The 27,310-nt window shown below is 46.3% G+C and overlaps 1 protein-coding gene across 2 annotated transcripts; it reads right to left on the bottom strand.

Moving 5' to 3' along the window:
• Positions 1-3,606: 3,606 nt before the first annotated feature.
• On the bottom strand, positions 3,607-26,908 carry Aar2 (AAR2 splicing factor). 2 transcript variants are annotated; one of them, XM_090352286.1, is made up of 4 exons: positions 26,838-26,908; positions 20,003-20,815; positions 15,886-16,115; positions 3,607-3,939 (listed from the first exon to the last, which is right to left on the bottom strand). In XM_090352286.1, the coding sequence occupies exons 2-4, from the start codon at positions 20,757-20,759 to the stop codon at positions 3,772-3,774; spliced, it is 1,155 nt and encodes a 384-aa protein (XP_090208412.1). In that variant the 5' UTR covers positions 20,760-20,815; positions 26,838-26,908; the 3' UTR covers positions 3,607-3,771. The 2 variants fall into 2 exon arrangements, with proteins under 2 accessions (XP_090208412.1, XP_090208411.1); XM_090352285.1 differs by lacking the exon at positions 26,838-26,908 and adding an exon at positions 25,695-26,092.
• Between the last annotated feature and the right edge of the window lie 402 nt (positions 26,909-27,310).

Below are 27,310 nucleotides of genomic sequence, written 5' to 3'. Positions count from 1 at the left end.
TCCAGGGGTAGGGTAGTAGCCTTGAGCTGAAGCGCTCAGGGACAGTGCCCAGGCCCAGAGTTTAAGCCCCATGACTGACCAAAAAAAAAAAAAAAAAAGAAAGAGATCTGTAAGGACCAGGCACTGGTGGCTCCCACCTGTAATCCTAGCTACTGAGAAGGTAAGATGTGCAGTTCAGTTGAAGCCTGCTTGGGCAGGAAAGCTTGTGAGATTCTTATCTCCCATTACAAAAGCCAGAAACGGAGCTGTAGCTCATAGTGGTAGCTTTGTGTGAAAAGGGGTAGCATTTTGGTCCCAAGTTCAAGCCCTAGTACCAGCACACACATACATATACAAAGTTGTATTGTATTATTGTACTACTCTTCTGGGGATTTCTGGGAGCCTATCATTCTACTGGGGTTTGAACTCAAGGCTTTTACTCTTGCTAGGTAGGCACTCTACAACTTGAGTCACACAGTTCATAAGCTTTGAGCAGCTGGGACCCACTGTAGCCTCTGATGTCCTCTACTATTTCCCTCTTTGACCATGACACTCTTACCATACTGACCCTCAGTAATCCTTTTTAACATACCAGACATGCTTCTGCTCCAGAGCCTTTGCATTTGCTGTTTCTCTACTTGTAATACACCATTCACTTCTTCAAATCTTTGTTCAAAGACCACCTCCCCAGAATGAAACTATGGATTTGACATCTGGCTGTGGCAAGCCATCAAGGATGGCTGGATGTGGCAACGGAGCTGCCCTCTGCCTCTCTGTAACTTCTCCTTGCGCCCACTCTGAACTAGCACTCGGAGATCTTCTTCTGGGCTGAACACCCCACCCACTGAGGAAGTTCCTGCAATTTTCTCTGGCATACTCTGATGGAATGCTGTCAGCTCCCCTGGGAATGTGTGGCCAGATCTGAGGCAGGTAAACATCTGGGGACATTTGGGAAGGAGAGAAGCTGAATTAAGACCCAAGGAAAGGGGACATGTTTCTTTCTTACAGGCCATGGGTCATTAGACAACTCCATGGAGAAATCTCTGACTTCTATCTCCATCTACCTCCTACCCCCATCACCCAGCAATTCTGATAGCCTGGCTACCCTGAGGCCTGCTCTCAAGAGAATCCAGAGTCTGTCCAGGTGAGGGCCAAATTCAGGATGTGGTGGCAAGCCTGGCCAGGAGGGAGGAGTCTGAAGCACTTCTACCCTGGCAATGAACAGCTGGTTTGACTCTTACCCCATATTCATGCGTGTGTGTGCATGTGCATGTGTGTGTATGCGCATGAGTGTGTACAGGCTAGGGCTGAGACAGGTCCTATCAAAATCAAGCCCTCCCAGGCAAGACACATGACCTGAGAGGAAGAAGTGCCATCTGCATTCAGCAGAGGACTAGAGAGGAAAAAAAGCAGGTCCACACAGGCTCCCAGGATTCCAGGGTAACTCAGGTGAGCAGCCTCACTCTTGTTCTACTTTAGATTTGGTGGCTGTGACTCAGTGCTGGCTCTGACCACAGATTCTCTGTTTCCAGCCCCCACTTCAGCAGGGGATGGTATCTTGGTCAAGCCAAAGCCTGATTAGCTGAGGAAAGCACCATGTCACAGTGCCCTGGGAATATTAAATAATATTTACAAGGGATGACGCTAGGGACACAATTACTGACGGTAAGAGGCAATCAATGGCAGGGGAACTCCACCGCTCCAGTGGTGAGAAATTAGATGCAGTGAGCCTCAGAGCCACGAGGGTTTGTCATGGGGACAGCAGAAGGGGCTGGCAAGTCACTACCAGCCTTACAAATAAAGAGCCAGACCCCAGGAGGCCTGCATTTGAGGAGGTTTTAAAAAGCAGGCCAGGTCCTGCCAACAGCTTTACTTTCAGATGCATTAGCACTAGAAGGGAGCTCAGATCAGCCACATTCTCGGCTTGGCTTAGAGGACTTCTGCCTTCCAAAAATACTACAAGTATTAAGTAATAATTCATTTGTTTTCACATTTCTTATTCATCAAAGACATAGAGGACTGCCAACTGGGACAGGGAGAAGACCTGAAGTTATCACTTCTGCTTCAAATGGAAGAGCTATTGTTTTATGTCAACACAGACATAGTATCTCACTTTCATGCACTTTCCTTTTTGTTTTTTTTTTGGTTTTGTTTTTTTTTGCCAGTCCTGGGCTTGAGCTCAGGGCCTGAGCACTGTCCTTGGACTTTCTCAAGGTTAGAGCTCTACCACTTGAGCCTCAGCACCACTTCTGGCTTTTTTCTATATGTGGTACCGAGGAATCGAACCCGGGTCTTCGTGCATGCTAGGCAAGCACTCTACCACTAGGCCAAACTCCCGGCCCCCGCACTTTCCTTTTTGAAAAACACCGGAAATCTCGAAGCCAAGCCAAGTCTTTTGATCAAGGCTAGCACTTTACCACTCACAGCTTCACTTCTGACTTTTTGTGGGGCCTTGGTGTGTGTGTGTCCTTCACCAGATCTGTCGTTTCCAGGGTTTGGCAGCACTGTAGCAGGCCTCAGGACCTGCACTTTCAATAAGCTCCCCAGGTAGTCCTCATGTGTGGGCTTTGTGGAGCTCCAGGTGCACCTGTCTCCTATACTTCACTGGGGATGAGTCAAAGCCGGCTGCCCACCCCTCCAGAGATGGAGGGCTGGGCGTTCCAGGAGCTCTGCAGGGAAATGTGTGTCCACAGACAGAAGGCTGGCTGCTCCAGGCACCGGGAAGATTAACTGCAAGAGAGACTCACACAGAGGATTAGTTTCATCTCCAAGACTTTAATGCACACTACGATCCTGGAAAAACATTTCCAAGGAAACAAGAGGAAGCAAAGTCTAAATCAGCAGGACTTTCATCCACAGATGTGCTGTGAGCCCAGCCTTGGAGGTGGATGGCACCAGTTTCAGGAATGCCATAAAAAGTGTGAGGCCAGAGTGGTGGGCCTCTGTGCCCATCTAGAAACAACTCCACCACATGGTGTGATGGCCAGCTCCGCACAGAGCAAATGTTTGGATGACTAGCTCATCTCTATGGCTTGGAAGAACAGGCACAAAACTTCCATAGGGTCCAGAAGACTGCTTCCTGGGAAAGAATCTTCTGTTATATCTCAAGGTCATCAGAAAGTTGTGGTGGGTCTGGTGAGTGCCATTGCTGCGCAAGGCTGGGGATAGAGTAGGGGGCGGGAAGGTGATAGCACCTCTGAGGGAAGAGGCAATCCCAAGTCTGGCCTCTGGAAAAAATGGGATTTAAGAGGAGAAAGCCAAAGCTGACCACTTGTCAGATTCTTTCTGATTCAACCCACTGTCTTCTCCTAGTCTGGGGTCCTGAGAGCTTCCTGGCTGGCTTTCTGTTGTGCACACCCACTCAATGGGCCCACACCAGCTCTAGCTCTGCCTTCTGTTACCCACTAAAAAATTGACCAACAAACTCTTCAGACTCCAGGGCATCTTGGTCTTTTTAATCATCCGATGGAGTAAGTGACCAGTCCTCTTGGACTTGGGTTCATTTTCTTATCAGCAGGAGTCAGGCTACTAAGGCAGGTCTCATCTGGGGCTTCTGAAGTTTGGTCAAGTCAGCACGAGAGCCAGGCTCTTAGGGAACTCACAAATGTGCCTTCAGGATGTATAGGTATAGCCCCTTCGGCAATGCAAGAACTTTTTTTTACTGATGGAGAAATATGGCTCCATGTGTGCCAAAGCCGGCAGGATCTCTGGTCCCGGCATTGGGTCAGGGTGAGTGGAGAGGCCTGGCTGCATGTGTGGGAAGGGGTTTCTCATGGCCTGAGCACCCGAGAGTTAGCTGATCTCCACACCCTCAGGAAGCTCCACCACCACTGGGGCACAGTCCTCAGGTTCTGAGGCAAAATCCCACCGAAACTTCTTGGTCAGATGAGCCTGGAACTTTTCAGCTTTCTTCCTCAAGGTGGCATCCACAGCAATGCTACAGGCAGAGGAAAAGAAAACCTACAAAGGACAGAAGGTCAGTCACTCCTGAGAACAGAGAGACCAGCAAAGTTGTGGAAATTTCCTTCTGGTATTCAGCTATCTAGGGTGCTGGATAAGCTGCCTTTGGCATAAACCTAGACACCTGCTAAGCCCCCAAACCATACACAAAAAAAGGCCCAAACCTAGCTGAGACACTGGAGCAGGACTAGAATGGAAGATTACTATGCTGGGCGGAGAAATCCCACAGAGAGCAGGGCAGTGGGGCCCCCACCACAGCCCTATTCCAAAGGGAAAATCTGGGCTGTAACAGAGGAAGAGACAGTAGCTACACTAGTTGGAACTAAGAAAGGTTTGGGACCTTGCAACATGCAAGGTCCCAGGGCCCCTGCCAATGAGACTGAATTGCTGCTCAACCTGATTGGGCTACAGATGCCAGGCTGAGGCCTCTATTACCTTACGTATACATCTTAACTGCTATCTTTGATGTTCTTTTTTTGGGTATGTGTGCTGGCTGTGGGGTTTGAACTCAGGGCCTGCTAGCCGTCTTCAGCTTCTTTTGCTCAAGGTTAGCAGTCTAACATTTTAGTCACAGCTCCAACTTTCCTGGTAGTTTATGGGAGATAAAGATCTTGTGGACATCCCTGCCAGGCTAGCTTTAAACCTCAATCCTCAGAGCTCAGCATCCTCAGTAGCTAGGATTACAGGCATATGGCACAGGCACTTCCTGATGTTCATTTTCTAAATTGTGACAACAATTTTACCATTTGATCTACTTTTTTTGTGGATAAGTATTCAGGCTTAAACTTAGATTCTCAAGCTCTTGCTCGGCTTTTTCAGTCTTGAGCCACGCTTCTACTTCCAGCTGCTCACTAGTTAACTGAAAAGTTTTGGGTATTTATTTGCTGGGGCTAGCCTGGAATACTTCGAGATCTCAATCTCCTGAGAAACTGGGATTACATGTCACTGGAGCTGGGCTTTAATTCACTATTAAATGTCGAGCTGAATGGCATTAAGTACATTCACACTAAGGAACCATCACCACCATCTGCCTCTAGAAGCTTTTCTCTTCCCCCACTGATACTGTCCCCGGAGAACAACTTCCTCAACCTTGCTTTCTTCTAGCCTGTCTCTAGGAGTTTGACAGTACTATGAATCTCCTATAGGAAGGATCATACACTGTTTGTCATTTGGTGACTGGCATGTTTCACTTAACATAATGTCTTTAGGACTCAACCCTATTTGTGGGGCACCGGTGGCTCACGTCTATAATCCTTGCTAACTCTAAGAAGCCGAGATCTGAGGATTTCAGTTCGAAGCCAGCCTAGGCAAGAAACACTATGAGACTCTTATCTTCAATAAACTACTCAAAAAAGCCAGAAGTGGTGCTGTGGTTCATGTGGTAGAGTGCTAGCCTTGAGCAAAAGAAGCTCAGGGACAGTGCCAGGCCGAGTTTAAGCCCTAGGACCAGCAAAAGAAGAAAAAGGAAAAATATCAACACATGCCAGAATGTCCTTCCTTTTCAGAAATGAACAGGCACACTCCAGTAATCTCAAGCACTCAGGAGTCTGAGGCCAGACTAGGTAATAAATAACAAAGGTGAATAATCTGCCATTGCATACACAAGCCTCACATTTTGTCTATCTATTCATCTGTTGCTGGCCACTAGGGTTGTTAGTACTTTTTAAAATATTGTGAACACAGGAATAGGGCTGTACAAATCCCTGTCACAGCCCTTGCTCTCAGTCTTTCTGTGTGTCAACTCAGCAGTAGAACTGCTGGCTCATATGATGGCTCTGTGTGACTGTTCAGGTGCCGTGGTGAAGCTGCTTCACTGTGCTCCACTGCAGCTGCGTCACCTCACAGCGTACGCAAGACCTCAGCCACAACATCTTGACCTACAAACACTGTAGTCTCCTGTTTTTGTAAACAACAGCCACTCAAGAAAATGTGACCTGTTTCCTTTGTTGTTGGTCGTGGGGCCTGAACTGGGCCTGGCCACTGTCCCTGAGCTCTTCAGCTCAAGGCTAGTGCTCTACCATGTTGAGCCTCAGTGCCACTTTTGGTTTTCTGGTGATTAACTGGAGATAAGAGTCTCACAGACTTTGATGCCTGGGTTGGCTTTGAACCACAATCCTCTGATCTCAGCCTCCTGAGTAGCTAGGATTACAGGTGTGAGCCAGAAGTGCCCAGCATGATTCCTCTTCAGAGGCTTAATCTGCATGTCCCCTGGCCAGGTGTCCACTCTAGTCCATGGGCTCCCACTCCCTTTCCCCCAGGGTCCAGGGCCTCATGTATACTAGGCAACATTCTACCACTCTTTCAGTTGGTTTGTTGTTGAGTTGTAGCAGTCCTTATATAGTCCAGACAGTGATCCTTTGTTTTTTTTGGTACTTGTCCTGGGGCCTGAACTTGTGGCCTGAACTCAGGACCTGGGCACTGTCTCTGAGCTTCTACGCTCAAGGATAGCATTCTACTACTTCAGTAGTAGACTTTCCTGTCCTGATTTCAAATCATGATCCTCAGATTTCAGCTTCCTGAGTAGATAGGATTACAGGTGTGGGACACCAACACCTAGCTAGCCTTTATTCTGATGTTCTCATATGTGGTTTCATCTAATACAAACCTAGAGTGAGGGACAGAACGGACATTTTCTCCACATCTGAAATGGATTCCAGAGTGTCCTAGTTCCCAATTCACACTAAGAATAACAGCATGGAAGAAGTTACACAGAGGAGCGTGCTCTGGGAAAATACGCCAGAATATGTGTTTTAAGGACAAAGACAGAGGCTGAGAGGAGTTAAATGAATGCATTAAAGTGAAGGGACGGAATGGGTTTTTCCCACACTGCCACCTGTTTCCTACAGGCCTGCCTCACAAGACACAAGGCAGAAGCAGCTCTTTGGCCGACATTCCCCACTGGCCATGCAGCTGACCTGTAAACCATGGAAAGGCGTAGGGTTGCATGGAAGAACCCTGATGAAGCTAATAGGTCCCTTCAGCAGTGGACTCCATGCACAGTGCCCCACCTGGCCCCCTCTCTATGGGCCTATTGTTAGCAGGAGGAGTGAGACACAGACTCATTTGCAGGATCTGTGTGGAGCCATTCTGTTGAAGCAGTAGCAGTGGCAGGAGGGGAAGACAGGGAGAGTAGGTATACAGAATTAGGCTTCATTAACTGGGAATCGATTAAATATAGGAATGCAGCCATAACAGAATGCCAGATCAATAACTAATTAGAGGGGCTGTGTAATCTTGGTGGCAAAAGGGTGGTGGGGACAGCCAGGCTGTCCACAACTAATGGAGCCTGCCCTGGAGCACTGCTGAACTCTGAGTTGACCTGGAACAAGCAGCAGACACCTTTTCCATTGTATTAGCTCCAGATATCCTGCACACCCTGGGTCTGTCCTCACAAGTTGTAGGGATCTTTCTGGGATGAATTAACAAAAGCAAAAAAGCCCGGGGACAGTGTCCCAGGCTCAATGCAAGGCCTACAACTGAACAACAACAAAAAAAGACTTCCTCCTTACTCAGTAAATTGTACTAGTTTCTCTACAATCCTGTTCTAGCACAATGGACAGCTCCCCAAGTATGCTCACCTGTCTCTTCTGCTTTATTATTTTTTTGCATTTTTAAAAATATTTTTTATTGTAATTAAAAAAGGGTTACATGATATTTGCCAGATAGAAGGTGCATTAATTCACATACATTGATACCCTTTCACATGTCTTGGTCCCCATTACCCTTCCCTCCCGCTTCTGCTTTAAACACCTTTCCACCTCCTCCTGCTTTCTCCTCCATCACCCTGCCCATTTCTACGAGTGACTCAGGCTCAGCTCAGATAACATCTTCTTTGGGCAGTCTTCCCAGACCAGGATGGGACAGGAGCTTCTCTGTGCTTCCCCTCGGCTAGCGTTATCTGGCCTGTGGCCTCACCCTCAGATAAGAGGTCACTTAGGGGTGAACTCACCCAAGAAAGAGGCAGTGACTCCCACACTTCTGGTAGTCTGACCTAACATGTTCAATAAGGGAAGATGGAAGAGAACTATAGGTCATGGGAAATCTATTTTTTGTTCATTTGCATAATGCCTGCCACAAAATAGCTGCTCAATAGTTGTGTGATGGTGCTGGGAGAAGAGCTAGGTATATCCTGGGGAGGTGACTTGCACCTCAGGTAATGCTGCTGACTTTCAGACCAACCCTTAGGACAAGCCCTTGTCAAGCCCAACCCTGGGACTTAGCCCAGGATGAAAGGAACCTCTCTTCCTCAAATTCTGCACTCAGGCTTCCCAATGGACTTCATACTGTGCCTGTACCACAGCGGTCTACACCATAGAGAACCAGTCCCCATTACCAATGGATCGCCCAGGGCCAGCACAGAGTTAGGGTCCACAGGAGGCTCACTGAGTAGAACTAGACAGAGGGCTGCCTTGTGCTTTGTAATGGCCAGAATGGGACAAGCTGGCTTCACAGTCATCACCTACCTCCCCACCTACCTTTCCAATATGCCTGAGATAAAATCAACTAGAGGCAGGTCCAAAAGAAGCACTTGGTCTAAAAAATAAGGCTTCTAATTTGAAAGGCTTTGTCTTCTTAAAAGTACTTGTCAACAGAATCTTGACTACAAACCTGAGAGGTAGGACAGGAAATTACTACTCCCATTGTACAGACAAGGACACTGGGTGTGCCGTACCACACAGGCAGAAATGCTGAGCAAGCTCCAGTCCAAGGCAAGTATATCTCAATTAATCCTTTATCTCCACCAACACCAAACTGTCCTACATATTTCATTTCCATCACTGCCTGTACTTGTGGAGCTGTGACTACTGCAGGCCTCTAGGACCCAGGGCACAAGCCAAGATGGATCTATTATTATTAATCTTTTTTTTTTTGCCAGTCCTGGGGCTTGAACTCAGGGCCTGGGCACTATATTTGGGCTTTCTCAAGGCTAGCACTCTACCACTTAGGCCACAGCACCATTTCCAGTTTTTTCTGTATATGTGGTACCAAGGAATTGAACCCAGGGTTCCTCCCCCGCCCCACCAAGTCCTGGGGCTTGAATTCAGGGCCTAGGCACTGTCCCTGAGCTTTTTTTTTTTTTTTTACTTAAGGCTAGTTAGTGCTCTACCATTTGAGCCACAACACCACTTCCAGCTTTTTCTGTGTATGTAGTACCAAGGAACTGAACCCAAGGCTTTGCGCATGCTAGGCAAGCACTCTACCACTAGGCAAAACTCCTGGCCTCTGAACCCAGGGTTTCATGTATGCTAGGCAGGCACTCTACCAAGTAAGTCAAACTCCCAGCTCATTTATTCATCGATTTGATCAGGGTATAAATAATTTGCATACAAATTCTACCATTCTTAAGTGTTGTAATTCATTTGGACAAATGTACATAGCCACGTGACCATCATGTGACAGACATTTCCAGTGTTTCTTCTAGAATCCAGTACCAAGTATAGAGGCATGACGCTCTGGAGGGCCCTGGTACTTTCCTCTGGTGTTGAACCCTCTCCTTACTCATAGGCCCAGGAATCTGCTGAGCTATTTTTGACTCTCTTTCACAAAGTTGATATTTTTTAAAGCGATTCAGAAAAGATCTTTAAAGATTTATACTTAGTTTTCAAGCAACAATTTATTCTGATCCCTTTATTTTCAGAATAATTTTATGCTTTCTTTAGAAAATTTAGTAATGATCTGGCTATTTTATTCACTAAGGTAAAATCAAGTAAACATCACTGAGAAATGAATCATCTTAATTTTAGCAGATGAATCCCAAATATTTCAAAAAATACTTTTGGAAAAGGTTGACCACATTTGGCAAGCACACTTATCTAAAAGAAAAATCATACCTACTGGCATTTGTCTTCAAATACTAAATAAGTACCAATTATTAAGTACATCTAAAATTTTAAATTACTGTAGTCATAAATGTGAAAGCTTTTTTGTTTTTAACTGAAGTTAAATAAATTAAGTCAGGTTACCTTGTAACCTAAGTATCTCTATCTCGTCCTATTTTTTTGTTAGATCAAAAAGAACCTTTTTCATTTTTTCAATACCCAAATGGTTATTTGACTCAGAATGAAACTGGTCAGAAATAGGCCATTTTCTCAAGTGGTAGAGTGCTAGCCTGAGCAAAAGCAGCTCAGGGACAGTGCCTAGGCCCTGAGTTTAAGCCCCAAGACTGGCAAAAAAAAAAAGAAAAGAAAAAAAAGAAATAGGCAATTTTATACCTCTGGTAACAGAAAGTGGTACTAAAAGCCATATGATCACAGTTAGCCAAGGACCATGGGAATCACATCTTCTGAGGTCAGTTTAGAGAATTTGGATGGTTTATCTGGAGCTCTAGTCATAAGGGCAGCCCATCCCAGTTTCAGAATCCAAAGCTCAGCTCTACATCCACTAGCTCAGTGATTGCAGCAAATAATGCCACCTCTCTGAGCCTCCTTCCCTATCTGTGGGATTATATACTCAATTTCCCACACTGTTGGAAGGGCTAAAAGAGAAAATGCACACTGAACATATATAAGCCACAGATGATGGCGGAAGATAGGTAAATTCATCAGTTTGTGCTATGAAAAAATAGCACAGACATAATTGTCAGAGTCAATGTTTTCCTTAAAGTTAGAGATGGACACTAGCATCCAGAATACTGATAAGACATGAAGCTAGAAAGCATCTATGACCTAAAGTGACTAGCAAAGAAACCAAGTTACACGACTATATGAATGAATGCTATGTAATCAGTAAGATGATCCTTTCCCTCTCTCCCTTCCCTCCACCCCCCATGTCCTGGGGCTTGGACACCCTGAGCCTTTTTGTGCTCAAAGCTAATGCTCTACCACATGAGTCACAGTGCTACTTCTGTCTTTTTTGAGTACTTATTGGAGATAAGAGTCTCATGGACTTACTGGGCATGGTGGCTCATGCCTATAATCCTAGCTACTCGGGAGACTGAGATCTGAGGATTAAGGTTCAAAGCCAGCCCAGGCACCAGAGACTCTTATCTCCAATTAACCTCTAGAAAACGGGAAATGGAGCTTGTCTCAAGGGTAGAGTGGTAGCCTTGAGATGAAAAGCTCAGGGACAGTCCCAGGCCAGTTCAAGCTCCATGACCCACAAAAATAAATAAGTAAATAGAGTCTCATGGACTTCTCTGCCCAGACTCTCTTCGAACTGTGATCCACAGACCTCAGCCTCCTGAGTAGTGAGGATTAGAGGCAAGAGCCTCTAGTGCCCAGCTAGAGGTAAGAATTCTTATCGTATGTATACCTTTTTTTTTTTTCCAGTCTGGAGACTTGAACTCAGGGCACAGGCATTGCCCTTGGGCTTTCTCAAGGCTAGTGTTCTACCACTTGAGCCACACCACCACTTCTGGCTTTTTCTGTGTATGTGGTAACAAGGAATTGAACCTGGGTCTTCAACCTGGGTCTATCACTAGGCCAAACTCCTGGCTCTCTTTTTTTGTGTGTGTATTGGTTATGGGGCTTGAACTCTGGGCCTGGGCACTGTCCCTGAGCTCTTCAGCTCAAGGCTATTGCTCTACCCCTTGAGCCACAGCCCCACTTCCCCTATAACTCTTTAACATACTATTAAATTCAGATTATCCTGTCACAGGCTTGAAACAAATTGATGATTTGAATTACTTTAAGTAGAAGGAAAAAAAACTATAAATTTATAAAACGAAGAGTTTTTATTTAAGCTTAATCCAAAGGATTTGTAAAAGTCAGTGACATGTATTCAAAAGTACCCCGTATAGGAAAGCTTTAAAAAAAAAAAAAAAAAAAAAAGGCCAGGAGTTTTGCCTAGTGGTTAGAGTGCTTGCCTAGCATAAAGACCTGGGTTTGACTCCTCAGTACCATATACAAAAAAAAAATCCAGAAGTGGTGCTGTGGCTCAAATGGTAGAGTTCTAGCCTTGGGGAAAAAAGCCCAAAGACAGTGCTTAGGCCCTGAATTCAAGCCCCAAGCCTGGCCAAAAAAACAAACAAACAAAAAAACGCCATTTCAGGGCTAGTTTTCCCTACGTGAATATCTACACGTTTTTGTTTGTTTTTTTCTGGCCAGTCCTGAGCTTAAGCTCAGGGCCTGAGCACTGTCCCTGGACTTTCTCAAGGCTAGAACTCTACCACTTGAGCCTCAGCACCACTTCCAGCTTTTTTCTACATATGTGGTACTGAGGAATCAAACTCGGGTCTTTGTACATGCTACGCAAGCACTCTACCACTAGGCCAAACGCCCGGCCCCGTGAATATGACAGTCTTTAAATGTGTACCCATAAAAACACAAAACCCATTCCATAGGCAGTAGCCATTTTCATTGCTCAGTAAGGAAGCCAGCTGCACGTACTTGACAGCCTGAGGCCAGCGCATAGGCAGGAGCTGAAGAAGCTTTAAGGGCTGAATCATTCATTTACAAACACCCTGAGTGAATGCCTTGGGGGTGCTGCACAGTGACTAAATTCTCTCTATAAGATGGCATTATGAAGCTCTCCATTTTAAAACAACAAAAACTTTATAATATTTTTGTACACACTGTGCCTTTTGACATTATAGTCTTCCCTTAACTCATGATCAAATGCCTCCCCTGAATGCCTTCAAATCTCAACCAGTCAGAATCCATCACTCCCTCTTCAGTACTCCTAATAACCTTTGATCAGACTTTACTATTAATACTTAGCATACTCACAATGCCACAGGAACTATAAAATCTTTCCATCTAAAAACAACCAATAAAGTGTGAGAAGTAAGAAGTAGTGCTGTAGCTCAAGGGGTAGGGCAGTAGTCTTGAGCTAAAGAGCTCAGGGACAACGCCCAGGCCTAGAGTTCAAGTCCCACGACCAACAAAAACAAAACAAAACAAAAAAGCACCCCCCTCCACAAACAAACGATAAAGTGTGATAAGTGCCAGCCCTTAACAAGGTGTTGAAAATAACCAGATAAACAAATCATCAGTCTTGTGTCTAAAGAGCCCACATCTCCATGGGAGAGTCAGGGAGACATTACATTAACTTCGGCAAGCAAAACTGTTCAATATGCTAGTGGTGTGTACAAGCAGTAAAGGAGAAGCAGGTGGCACAAAACAGCATGGTCTGTGTGCAACCCTGCCAGGGGACCAGTAACTAGCTCAAAGGGAAGAACAGGAGAGGAGGGGATGCTGGGTAAGAGGTCTTAGAACCAAATGTTTGGGCTTCTAATTCCTAGGCAATGAGGAGCCAAAGAAAAAAGGTCAAAGCCACATTCTGAAGCAACTCAGGTGGCAATGTGGGAAGTGGAAGGGTAGATGGGCTAAGAGCCAAAATGAGGAGGCTGACAAATTCTGGTGCCATATAAAGGAGGCTGAAAAACCATTCCAGGGCAATGGCACAGGGACCATACCATCTTCTAAACACTTACTGCCCTCTGGAATTATTTAATTCATTTGTTCATATCCCTCTGTCAGGGCCTCTGCCTGACTTGCTCATGGTTACATTCCCATTCCTCAACACAGCCTTGCATACAGCTGGTGCTTATTCAATAACAAATCCCTGAGGGCAGAAACCCTAGTTAACTCAACATGCATTCTTCAACACTTTCAGAGAACTATATATGAACAATGCTCGACTTTTGTTGATGTATTTTTTAAAGGCAGTTCTGAATTTGTCTAAACATAGTATCAAATTTTCATGGTGAAAAATTCAGGAGGATTTTTCCAACCATGAACCTTACACAATCCATCTGAGCACTTAAGAGATCTGACTGGGTCCTTTCTGCTTTTGAAGTCACTGCTGGTAACCAAGCCGCGGCAAAGAGTGCTCAGGACAATGGCTAGGACAGCCATGGACAAGGTGGCTCTCCTGTTTGTGGGATGGCATCCACTCTCAGTACAGCAGAGGCCTGTCCCTTCCTTAGGCTACAGCCCCTGACTGAGGAAAGTCAGCAGGGGATGCTTCTAGCACCACCCTACAACCCACAAACAATAACTCCGTGGAAGGGTTCCCACTGAGGAAGAATGAGGAGATTGTTTCCCTGTTCAGTCAAGAATCAACTAAATGGTAGTTTTGTAATTCTTCTGGATTATGCCACGTTCAAGTCATAAACTGATAGACTCATCACCACAATCTGCACAAGTCTTTCCAGTGCTGGAATTTCTAGCCAACTGCCTACTCAAGAGGACCCTTCCAACAGCAAGTTCATTTTAGAAAAGTGCTCTGCACTTCTGAGAAACAGGCCCTTGGTGGCATCTCCACCATGTGCATCAGGAATCCTTCCTGGGGGGTTCCTGTATTTCATACTTCAGGGCATCAGCAAAAGCACTCAATCAAGTCTCAGGGCTATGTACACTTAATCCACAGTGAGTTTAAGTGAATGACTTAACTTCCCTGAGTCTGTTTCTCCATTGGTAAATAGGAAATAATCTGCTCTGAGAATCCATATAATGTAGTGAGCAGTGTGTGAAACCAAACATCATTTACTAAATGCTAGTGGGGGAGGGGGAGGGAAAGGGGGGAGGAGTGAGGAGCTACATGGCAAGGAGCAGGCCTCCAGGGTCTCTCAGAGAGGAGAGAAAATTACAAAATGTGAGTGACAGAGACTGTCCCAAGTACAGAAAGGGAACTAATCTATTTGCAAGGGGAGGAAATAGCACGGGATGAAGAATCTAAATTGTTTGAAGCTTCTTCCCTAATTACCACTCATAATGAAAATTTAATTGCCAAGTTAAAAGCAAATTTCACTTTTTCTGTCAAAGAATCTCTAGAAACTGTTTGAACAGGAAATCAAAGTTACTTTAATGCTTAAATGAGATCTAAGGAGCTGCAGATGTTTCCGTGGGAATAACAAGCTTCAAAACTCTGCTCTACTGGGTTGTAGCAGCTCACAACTAGAGAGGAAGGAGAGAGGGAGACAGAGAGAGAGGGAGAGAGGGAGAAAGGGAGAGGGAGAGGGAGAGGGAGAGAGGGAGGGAGGGAGAGAGGGAGAGAGGGAGAGAAGGAGAGAGGGAGAGGAGAGAAGGAGAGAAGAGAAGGAGAGGGGGAGAGAGGGAGAGAGGGAGAGAGGGAGAGAGGGAGAGAGGGAGGGAGGGAGAGAAGGAGAGAAGGAGAGAGGGAGAGAGGGAGAGAAGAGAAGGAGAGAAGAGAAGGAGAGGGGGAGGGAGAGAGGGAGAGAGAGAGAGAGAGAGGGAGGGAGGGAGAGAAGGAGAGAGGGAGAGAGGGAGAGAGGGAGAGGAGAGAAGGAGAGAAGAGAAGGAGAGGGGGAGAGAGGGAGGGAGGGAGGGAGGGAGGGGGGAGGGAGAGAGGGAAAGGGGGAGGGATAGTGGGGGAGGGGGGAGATGCTGCTTTGGGCTGAGGGTCTGGCTTGGATCTGCCCCCAGGGTTCAAGTACTGAAGTTCCAGTGTGGCCCTATAGAGGATTAATGTGATTCTCACAGGACCTCTGTTAGCTCTGAAAGAGCTGTGTCCTAGACTCTCTGGCTTCCAGTACGGATATGTTCTTCCTCCTGCAAAGCGGCTCCTGGTGCTAATCCAAGGCCAAAGCGATGCATCCACCTCACTTGGACCTCCAGCCTCCACACCGTGAAACCGCTTTTCACAGTCGTCTCTCTCGTATTCCTCATACTGTAATGAACCTAATAATACAACTAAGTAACCCAGGAAGTGGCATTGTGGCTCAAGTGGTAGAGCGCTAGCCTTGAGCTGGTGAGATCAGGCACAGCGCCCAAGCCCAGAGTGGAAGCCCCACAACCAACCAATAAATAAATAAGGAACTGAGTAACCCAACGAAACATATCCTAGTATGTGACTGTCTGGGGAAAGAGAAGGAAAGGGGATACCCAAAAGAGGCTCCTTGATATAGATGAGCTTTCAGCAGAGGAGAGAACCAGGAAACATCTCAAGATTAGGAACTGCAAGCGAGAAACCTCGGGGTTGGGGGTACTTTCAAACCTTTGCTATCATTCTGACCCACACGATCCTCAGCAACAGAACACTCACCTGTAAGGTGCTGGTGAGGAAGTTGTCTTGAGAGACAATGTCCACGAAGAAGTCGGCAGGGATCTCACCAAGCTGGTGGTAGAGGATGGAGATAAGGTTGACGTAGAGAGTGTGGTGCTTCAGCATAGCTGCTTCTGAGCGGCACAGGAGGTTCAGGAGCCGCTTCCAGTGCTCAAATGCCTCATACACATTGCCCAGGAGGAAGCACACAAAGGCAAACTGAAGTTCACCTGCAAGATACAGAGGAGCCATGATCCTGAAGGCCAGGCCTTCCAGTGGGCTTATCCCACATGGTTCAGATGACCACTAGTTCCACTGACCGAAGCAATTGGGATGTTTGTCCTTGTCATTCTAGCAGAGCCTACCATGGATTCTGCACCTAGCAAGTGCTCAGTTCATGTTTGCTAAACTGCTATAAATTCAAATTGTGGGGATTCAAACCATGGCTTTGGCTTTATGCAAAATCAGCAAAAAAAAAGCCAGTCCTAGTATTTGCCTGGCACTTTAAAAGGTGGACAAAACCCAGCTATTGATCTGAATTACTGGAGAAGCTTGTTAAAAGTAGAAGCTCGCTTCAGTCTCAGAGGGTTGAGGAGAAATGATAGTTCGAGGATCTGCAACCCTAATAAGGTCCCCAGGCGATTCATGGTAGATGACCGACTCCAAGGTCAAGGAAACATTGCATTATACCACCACACAGCCCTCGGCCCAACTCCCCCGTGAAATCAGGGAAGGTGGTACTGATCCCCTTTTATAGAGGAGGTCAGGGGTTTGCTCACAATTGCATAGCTAATGCTCTGCAAGGTGAACAATGGGAGGGCAGAAGAACTCCCTGCTGAGTAAGAACACTGCTAGATCCTCCCCCAACAGGAGAATTCATGAATTCTTATTTCAGGGCTAGCCTGCCAGCCAGCTTATTTTTGTTTATTTAATCAGAGGACTCGGTGATTTAATCTCTATGAGCAGCCTGGAGGCTAAGAGCCTGGGCTGTGGAGCCAAACTGCCTGGATTCAAATTTTAGCTCTACCACTTAGCTGACCTTGGGCAAGTTGTGTAATGAATTTATGCTTCCATTTCCTTATTTGAGAGTTGTACTGAAGATTAGAGAACAGTACACAGCATGTAATGCATTTAGAATAATAGCTGGCACAAAGCAGCACTGAAAAAATATTAGTTACTATTCCCAATCTCACTGGATACCTGTCTCAAATAACAGGAAACCTGATGATCTAGATGCCACAATTCGCTGGACAACCAATTAGGTCTCAGCCTGCTACGATAGCAGGGCTGACTAGAGACATTCTCTCTGGCTTCAAATGCAGCTATAAATGCAATGAAATGTACTGATACGTGAGCCATAAAAAGAATGGATTAGCACACCACCAAATATCTCCTTAAATATGTGGCAGTTGATATGTTACCACAAGGGACCTAGGAAAACTAGTTCTCCGTTCCCAAACTTCTGCAACAAAGCCTGATTTGTGGGAATAGTCACATGGCCCACGTACATTACATATATTAGACACCAGACTGAGCATTTCAAAATACAGTCTAACTTTCTTTCCCAATGACTTACTTCTCCAGAAGGCTTTCCCTACTGAGTCTCAGAAACTAAGTATCAACCCATGTTTTTTGTTTAGGCCATATAGTTAAAATTTGTGCACTTCTGACCTTATCTAAAATTAAATTATGCTATGAGAAATAATTTTAAGGATCTGTTACAATAGATTCAGATACCAGTGAATCCAAGGCCTCGTGCTTGACCCCAAACTCTTATTCAATTTTAAACAGGGATTTCAAGTGTTATTTAAACACAATATACTGAGATTCTCCTTTTAAAATATGTCTTGTATCAGGATGTGCATGGCAGCTCACCCCTGTCATCCTAGCTACTCTGGAGGTAGAGATTAGGATGTTCATGGTTAGTGAGATCCTCAACTCAAGTAATGAGCTGGGCATAGTGGAACAAACCTATCATCCCAGCTAAGCTGGAGGCCACAGGTAAGAGCATCAAGATCTAATGCCAGCCCGGGCAAAAATTCCACCTGAAAAATAACTAAAGCAAGAACAGCTAGGGTTGTGAGGGGGTGTGGCTTTGTTGGTAGAACACCTGCCTAGCAGGTGTGAAGCCCTGAGTTCCCCTAGTAATTCCAAGAAGAAAAAAGAAAAGGAGAGGAAAAGAAAAGGTCCCTAAACCCCTTATATCATCAGCTAAGCCAGTGACTTTTTTGTAAGTCTTATATTCAAATTTCTCACCAATCTTCCAATAGGAAACTGTACAAATTACTTAGATGATGTTAAAAAAACAAACACCAAACCAAAACCAAAACCAATGGTTGTTAAAAAAGGTGACAAATGTTTGCTGTCTCTAGTATTAAAAGAAAGATGAATAAAAATGAGATGCCATTTCTACCTATTTAACTGAAGCTCTGGTTAGGAAACCACACACACCTGCGGTGAAAGGGTACAAAAGGGCCTCTACCAGCCTGCAAGGATGCGAATCCTCTGGCAATACAACCCAATCCAACAATTCTAATCCTAAATGTCTGCACAGGAGCATTCAAGGATATTCATGCTAGCTGGGCGTGGTGGTTCACACCTGCAATCCTAGCTACTCAGGAAACTAAGATCTGCCAGCCTGGGCACTGAAGTCTGTGAAACTCTTTTTTTTTTTTTTTTTTTTTTTAAGTCTGTGAAACACTTACCTCCAATTAACCACCAGAAAATTGGAAGTGGCACTGTAGCTAAAGGGGTAGGGTGGTAGCCTTGAGCTGAAGAGCTCAGGGACAGCAACTAGGTCCAGAGTTCAAGTCCCACAACTGACAAAAAAAAAAGTATTTATGCTATTTATAGAAGGGAAAAGAAGGTATCCTTTCAAGGCCCAGGAAACTGGTTTAGTAACTAAAAATACTAAACAGCCACTAGAAAGGGGATGACCATTTAGTGACACAGACATGTCTATATTAAGGCAGACTATAATATAATAAACTTTAGTCCTGGTCTTGTAAAAGTCATTGACACACTAGATACATAATTGAATTCTTAAAAGAGTAAAACTATATAGTTGAAATTATAAAAATGGTTATTTCTAGGTAATAGGATATGATGTGAATTTCATTTTTGTTTTCCTTCTATGATGAATGTATTTATAACAAGAAGGGAAAAGAAAGCCAACAGCCAGGCGTGGTGGCTCATACCTGTAATCCTAGCTACTCAGGAGGCTGAGAACTGAGGATTACAGTTCAGAGCCAGCCCGGTCACTAAAGACTATGAGACTCTTATCTCTAATTAACCCTTAGAAAACTGGAAGCGGCGCTGTGGCTCAAGGAGTAGGGTGGTAGCCTTGAGCTGAAGAGCTCAGGGACAGTTCCCAGGCCCAGAGTCCAAGGCCCACCAAAAAAAAAAAGAAAAAAAAGAAAAAGAAAGCTGACAAAAATAGTAACAAAATAAAAATCACTGTCCTGTCCTGGTCTAAGGCAGTAGAGATCAACACCTTAGGAAATTCAGGGGTAAATAGGTGGCAATAATACAACCTGGACAAGGACCAGGAGCTTTGGTCTCTAGCCTCAGTTCAACCACTCTGTTGGCCAAATCCTTTCCCTTTTACAGGGGTGGGCCATGCCAGTGGCTCCCAATCCCAGGTTACCTGAACAAGTTTACCTGAGATGCTTCATTATTACAAGACAGTCAGCCAGCCAAACTGCTGGAGCCCTGTGCCTGCTCTCTTGACTCAAAACCTATAGGACAGGCCGGGAGTTTGGCCTAGTGGTAGAGTGCTTGCCTAGCATGCACAAAGACCCGGGTTCAATTCCTTGGCACCACATACATAGAAAAAAGCTGGAAGTGGTGCTGAGGCTCAAGTGGTAGAGCTTTAGCCTTGAGAAAGTCCAAGGACAGTGCTCAGGCCCTGAGCTCAAGCCCAGGACTGGCAAAAAAAACCCTATAGGATAATGGTAAAAATACACCTATATCTTTAATGAGTGTACTGAATGAATCTACCTTCTACTAAATTTAGGAAAATACTGGATGAGATAACCCAAGATATAGCCCCTCTTCTAAAACACTCTGATTAACAGCATTCCCTTGGCCCACTCCCAAGAGCCTCGTTCCTTCTCACCAAGCACATCCTGGGGGCTGCTGGGGAACTGCTTGCTGAGCACGGTCTCCAGGGCATAGCTCAGGTCCATGCTGTGTCTAGTTATCTCCGCTGGTGTAGCTCCGGCTGGGAACATCTGAGTGGGCAACTCTGAGAAGCGGATCTCTGTTCCAGCCCTGGGCTTCATCTCAGGCAGGCGGGCCAAGCCCTCTTGGTAGCTTTTGCACTCAGTGCCACAGTTGGGTAGATTCTGCCCCACCCGGTCCTTGGTATGCTTCATAGAGAGTACTGGCAGCACATCCGAGAAGGCACAGATCTGTCGGCTCTCGGGTTGCAACTTCTCCATTGTGGCCTCACTAATGAAGTTAGTGAGTGAGATCCATTTCCTCAGAGTACCATAGGGATAAGGTCCCAAAAACTGGTCCAGCTCTGGGAGATTGGCCCTCATGGCTTCTACTTCAGCTTCTGGTGCTGGGGACAAGTCTATCTCTTCCCGGATTGCGTTCCAGCGAAGGACTGTCAGCCCTCGCTGCTGCAGGTTAAGAAAAAAGCCCATCCGAGGGCCTACCTCTCTGGGATTGGCTTTGTCCACGGAGCTATAGTGGAGGAAATGGATGCCTGGCGGGATCATCTTTACCCCTCGGAACTTGGGTCCCACTTCCCAGGAGTTGTAGTCAATGCCAAACTCTGTTCCCCTGGGCATATTCAGAATGACCACAGTGGCCCCTTCAAAGAAGAGGTGCTTGGCCAGCTCAGGATCCATCTGCATGGCAGCCATGGGGCTAGTAGTGGGGAACCAACAGGAGAACCCTTCTTGCTGGCCTTCTGGAACAGCTGCAGAAAAGAACAAGAATTAAATAGACTTCGGGGAATCATGCTTCATTTGCTAGGCATTGTGTGTGTGCACAAAAACTGAACTGACTCCTTCACAGAATTATTTCCCTTAATCCGGGCAGTGGTGGCTCACAACTATAATCCTAGCTACACAGGAGGCTGAGATCTAAGGAGCATGGTTCAAAGCCAGCCAAGGCACAAAAGTCTGTTGAGACTCTTATCTTCAATTAACTACCAGAAAAACACAAGTGGTGCTGTGGTTTAAGTGGTAGAGCACTAGCCTTGAACTGAAGAGTTCAGGGAACAGCACCGGCCCAGAGTTCAAGCACCAGGACTGGGGGGAAAAATTATCTCCTACAGAAGAGGAAAATCAGGACCAAAGAAAAGACTTTTGGGTTTTAGTTTTTGGGGTTTTTTTTTTTTGGTTGGTCATAGGGCTTGAACCTACACGCTGTCCCTCAGCTTTTTCACTCAAGGCTAATGCTCTACCACTTTAGGCCACAGCACCACTTCCAGTTTTTTGGTAGCTAATTGGAGATAAGATTCTCATGGACTTTCCTGCCTGGGCTGGCTTTGAACCACGATCCTCAGATTCAATTTCCTAAACAACTATGATTACAGGCATGAGCCACCAGCACCCAGCTATGTTTGGGTTTAAAGAACAAAACTACTCCACAGCCAGAAAACCAAAGAAGAGTGGTTAGGTCCGAGGTCACATAGGGGCCCAAATTAAGATCTAAGTTCTGGTATGATAGACCAGTACTCTTTTCATTGCACAATCTTATCATCTACTCTCAGGTGCACCTCTCAAAACAGAGAAGAGGGTAGAAAACCCTAATTTTTTCTGCCCCAAATCTGTTGCCTGAGAATCACAGATGACTTGGAAAGGATGACTGTATATATCTAATTTTCTATCAGCATCTAAAATTCACAAAAGTTCTAAGATGTGGAGAGATTTTTCAACCATTCCTTTTTTTATTTATTATTTTTTCCAGTCGTGGAGCTTGAACTCAGGGTCTGGGCCCTGTCCTTGGACATTTTTTGCTCAAGGTAGAGCTCTGCCACTTGAGCCACAGAACCACTTCCAGCTTTGTCTATGTATGTGGTACTGAGGAATGGAACCCAGGGCTTTGTGCATGCAAGGCGAGCAAACTACCACTAGGCTACGCTCACAGCCCAACTATTTCTTTAAAAAAAAAAAAAAAAAAAATCATCTTGGGCCCGGGAGTTTGGCCTAGCGGTTAAAGTGCTTGCCTAGCATGCACAAAGACCCGGGTTCGATTCCTCGGTATCCCACATACACAACCAAGCCGGAAGTGGCAGAGACGAGACTGCGACGGGCGACAGAGAGCGAAAGAAGCAAACTGAGCTGAAGTGAACAGAGCCCAACCGAGTGGTGGCCGGAGCGAGCAGGACCGGAGCGTGCGGGAGCAAGCCGAGCCAGAGCCAGCGAGGCCGGAGCGAGCGGGGCCAGAGCCAGCGAGGCCGGAGCGGGGCCAGAGCGAGCGGGGCCGGAGCGAGCAGGACCGGAGCGTGCGGGAGCGAGCCGAGCCAGAGCCAGCGAGGGCGGAGCGAGCGGGGCCAGAGCGAGAAGGGGCCGGAGCGAGCAGAGCCAGGAGCAAGCGAGAGCTGGCCGGGCCGGAGCGAGCGGGGCCAGAGCAAGCCAGGAGCAGGGCCGGGCTGGAGCGAGCGGGGCCAGAGCAAGCCAGGAGCAGGGCCGGGCCGGAGCAAGCGGGGCCAGAGCGAGCGGGCTGGAGCGAGCGGGGCCAAAAAAAAAAAAAAAAAATCTTGGGCCGGGAGTTTGGCCTAGTGGTTAAAGTGCTTGCCTAGCATGCATGAAGACCTGGGTTCAATTCCTCGGTACCACATACATAGAAAAAAGCCAGAAGTGGTGCTGAGGCTCAAGTGGTAGAGCTCTAGCCTTGAGAAAGTCCAAGAACAGTGCTCAGGCCCTGAGCTCAAGCCCAGGACTGGCAAATAAAAAAAAAAAATCTTTTAGTAACCACAAAGAAGACTGAACCCAAGCTACATCCCCAGGACTTTAACATTCACTCATAAAAAAGCAAGCTTCAGGGAGTGATGAGCCACCATCAGTTGCAGTTCTGTTCACAATGGATTTAGGTAACAAGATTGGTCCTAAGCTAAGTATCCGCATGAGCAAAAACTGTAAAATGCTTATTTTGCCAACCTCTGAACAAAGTACTTTTGCAATCAGGTACTGCCTGTGGTATTTATAGGAATGGTTATAACATAAATTAATTCAAACCAATTATCTTACCTTTTAAATCTAAACCACCTACCAATTCAAATTAACAAATGTCTATTAAGTAACTACACTGTGCCAGGATCTATGTTGGGCACCCAAAGAAACATCCACAGAGTAAATCCAAGAGTACATATATGCCTGGTGGCACCTACTTGTCATCCCAGGTACATGAGAAGCATAAGGATTATAGACCAAAAACATGATACTCTACTAAAAGAATAGTGAAAAAGTCTAGAGATATGGCTCAAATGGTAGTGTGACCTAAAAAAAGGGGGGGGATGGGGGAGGAAAATGGGGACCAAGACATGAGAAAGGGTATCAATGTATGTGAAGTAATACACCTTCTATCTGGTGAATATAATGTAACCCTTCTATTAATTACAATAAAAATATATGGGATAAAAAAGAACAGGGCTGGGACAAATTAAGAAAAGGTCCTTTGTTTCCTTATTTTTAGAGTTAATTTCAGTACGTATATTATTTTTAATGACATGTATATTATACACACACGAAGAGGTGCTTGGGTATTACAATTTTGTGCTTTTCTCCTAAGACTATCCTCTTTTGGTCTCACTGTGTATGGGTGTCTAGCATCCTGTATACTTTGTCATCTCCTATTGCATTTTTTTTTCTTGCCAGTCCTGGGCTTGAGCTCAGGGCCTGAGCACTATCCTTGGGCTTTCTCAAGGCTAGAGCTCTACCACTTGAGCAACAGCACCACTTTCGGCTTTTTCTAAAGTATGTGGTACAAGGAATCAAATCCGGGTCTTCATGCATGCTAAGCAAGCACTTTATGACTAGGCCAAACTCCCAACCCCTTCTGTCGATTTTTTTTTTTTTTGTCAGTCATGGGGCTTGAACTCTGGGCGTGGGTGCTGTCCCTGAGCTCTTCAGCTCAAGGCTATCACCCTACTCCTTGAGCCACAGTGCCGCTTCCAGTTTTCTAAGGGTTAATTAGAGATAAGAGTCTCATAGTCTTTAGTGACCGGGCTGGCTCTGAACTGTAATCCTCAGTTCTCAGCCTCCTGAGTAGCTAGGATTACAGGCGTGAGCCACCAGGCCCGGCTTCTTGGAGCATTTTATTTATTTATTTATTTTCTTTTTTTTTTTTTCCAGTCCAGGGCTTGAGCTCAGGGCTTGAGCACTGTCCTTGGACTTTCTCAAGGCTAGAGCTCCACCACTTGAGCCTCAGCACCACTTCCGGCTTTTTTCTACATGTGGTACTGAGGAATCGAATCCGGGTCTTCATGCATGCTAGGCAAGCACTTTAACCACTAGGCCAAACTCCTGGCCCCTCTTGGAGCATTTTAAATATAACACCTGCATATCAGGAACAACATGTGCTGGTTATTTTTTTTTCTGATCTTGGCTTTCGTTGCTCAAAATCACAGACGGAAAAAAAAAAACAATTTTAATTCTGGTTACTTCTTGCTGAGTGTGTGTGTTGGTCCTAGGGTTTGAACTCAAGGCCTGGGTGCTGTCTCTGAGCTTCTTTTTGTGCAAGGTTCCACCAATTAAGCCACAGAACCACTTAGACTTTTTCTGAGCAGTTTATTGGAGATAAGAATCTCATAAGCCAGGAGTGACACTGGCTTATGCCTGTGATCTAAGCTACTCAAGACACAGATTGAGGATCACAGTTCAAAGCCAGCTCAGGCAGGAAAGTCTATGAGAGTCAAACTTCAATTAATCACCAGAAAATCAGAAGAGGCACTGTGGTTCAAAATGGAAAACACTAGGCCTGAGTGAAAAAGCTCAGGGACAGTGCTCAAGCCATGAGTTCAATCCCTACAATCAGCAAGAAAGATCTCATGGACTTTCCTGCCCAGGGTGGCAACCTCCTGAACAGTTAGGATTACAGGCACGAGCCACCAGTGCCTGGCATTACCTCTCACATTTTAACCAGTCAACCAAACTTCAAAGTGTAGGAAGATCAGTCTTTTTAGAAAAATAGCCTGGGGCCGGGAGTTTGGCCTAGTGGTGGAGTGCTTGCCTAGCATGCATGAAGACCCAGGTACGTAGAAAATAAAAGCCGGAAATGGTGCTGAGGCTCAAGTGGTAGAGCTACAGCCTTGAGAAAGTCCAAGGACAGTGCTCCGATCCTGAGCTCAAACCCAGGACTGGCCAAAATAAATAAATAAATAAAAATTTAAAAAATTCTAAAAAAAGAAAAACAGCCAAGTATATTTCATTATCTGTACCTAAAAACACTGCAAATGATTCTCATTCTAATCAATCTTTTTCTTCAACTGCAAGTCACAATCTATTAAATGGTAAAGAAATCAATTTAGAACATTTTTGCCAGCATTACATTTTAAGTAAAAAGAACTGAAGACATCAAAAGTAATAATGGTATTATTTTTTTTTTTGCAGTTTTGTGTGTTTGTCCACTTGGTCATGACAAAGCATGTTTATTATAGTAGACAGTCAAAGAAGTTTAAAAGGAGCAGGGTGCCAGTAGCTCACACCTGTAATCTTACTCAGGAGGCAGAGATTTGAGGATTTGGTTTGAAGCCAGCCTGGATAGGAAAGTCCATGAGACTCTTAAAGCTACAAGTGGCCCTGTGGCTGAAGCGGTAGAGTACTAGCCTTCCAATTAGAGTAATGGCTCACCTATTAGCCATCTTCCCTGTGGCACCTTGGTGCTTCTTAATAATAACATTCCCTTCCTTCCCATTCTGCTGTCATTCAGTTCTCTTCATTGTATCAGCAGCAGCTGGCACAGGACAGAGGTTGGGAAAGGCTTATGGAGTGTGCGGCCTCGGTGTCTGAGTTCCTCACAGTCCTAGGGTCCAGAAGGCCCCACTCATCTCCATCCACTCTCCACCACCTTCCTAATCCATCCTCCCTTAAACACAGTGCTGGCTTGATCTTCAACCCTTTCTCTACCCAGCAGCTAGAATGCCAATCTTATACCACCCCATTCATTTGCCTTCTAAGGTGTCTCTAGGTAACCACAAGGCCGGCCTGAGTGAGCTACAAAGCCTGGATGGTCTGGTGCTAGGTAACCTGCTCCAGGCTCCCCACACTACTCTTCCAGACCTTAGATCAGAGTACGGTACATTCTCCCCACCACACTGTCAAATCCCTCCTCCCCCCCGCCCCCCAACATAAGCTCAGTAATCACTTTCCCGGTCGAGCATCCTTGACCCTTGGGTAGATCGGGAGCTGGACAGGGGAGGGGGCCGTGATTACACTTGGGTGCCTTGCGCCTCTCCACGATCCATGACACATAGCTGTGACTTTGCTGGATTGACAGCCGTCATCCCCACAAGATCCGAGTCCTTCTATATCCCTAGCACCTGCCCGCTGCTTCATAAACCCTTCCGGAGTAAAACACAACAGCCATTGTGTAGGCGAGAAATAAAGGCTCGTTTCCGGGGAGACTTCACCCCCAAGTCGCGCGGAGAGGAGAGGAGAGAGAGTACGTGGGGTACGACTAAGTTTCCTCAGCTGTACGTTTAAGGAAAGATGGTGACTCCGTGCACAGCAGGACGCCCTGACGACCCGACGATGGCGTCCCCGGGGACGGTCCACGGAGCACGGCCTCCGCGACACCCACCGCGTCCCTCCGGCCGCCCGGCCGCCCCCGGCCGCCGCCCGGCCTCCGCCTGCCCGCCCGGGCCACAGGGGCCTGCTTCGCCGCAACCCGCGGTCCCGAGCCGTGAGGAGCCGCGGCCTTATCACACAGACAAGGAAATTCGAAAAGAAGAAAGCCAGGAAAAAGGAAAACCAGCGTCGGGAGGCGACACTCACCTTCGTCGCCGCCCGCTCCCGCACCACGGAGACGCACCGGAAGTCCGGTGTGGGGACGCCAGGTGGGGGTAACGGAAAAAGCCGCCGGGCGGAGCGCTGGGTCACAAAAGCAAAGGTCCGCGCCCACGGGTTCCGCCGGCCAAAGGGGTTCTAACCACTCCAGGTTTCCGTTCCGCCGCCTGCGTTGGTTGACTAAACGCTGCATAACATGTCCACTGCTTTGATCTCAAGCACTCAAGATCACTGAAGCATGGCCCAGGTCATGGCTGCCTACCTAGCTCCCACACTCAGAGTCTCTTCAGACAATCTGTCAAAGCTGGCCCATTTCCACCCAGTCTCAGCTTTGTAGTCACACTCAGTTCCAGGTGAGACCCTCAGAATCTCAGGCCCCAGCCCAGGGAGAACCGGTCTCTGCAGCAGTGGTAGCCACGACAGGAGTCCACTCTGGGTCTGGTGGTGGCCGCATAGTGTCC

Source organism: Megascapheus bottae, chromosome 18 (assembly GCF_031878675.1).
Source record: "Megascapheus bottae isolate mThoBot1 chromosome 18, mThoBot2.hap1, whole genome shotgun sequence".
NCBI classification, from domain to species: domain Eukaryota; kingdom Metazoa; phylum Chordata; class Mammalia; order Rodentia; family Geomyidae; genus Megascapheus; species Megascapheus bottae.
This window is presented reverse-complemented; position numbering and strand designations above follow the sequence as displayed.

Excerpts from the sequence above, each read along its gene's own strand:
- Aar2 (XM_090352285.1), bottom strand. The coding sequence starts at position 25,758 with ATGGGAAGGAAGGGAATGTTATTATTAAGAAGCACCAAGGTGCCACAG. Across the intron at positions 16,116-20,002 it reads CAGCCCCCAGGATGTGCTTG|GTGAACTTCAGTTTGCCTTT; the intron begins GTGAGAAGGAAC and ends TGTATCTTGCAG. Across the intron at positions 3,940-15,885 it reads TCCTCACCAGCACCTTACAG|GTTTTCTTTTCCTCTGCCTG; the intron begins GTGAGTGTTCTG and ends TGTCCTTTGTAG.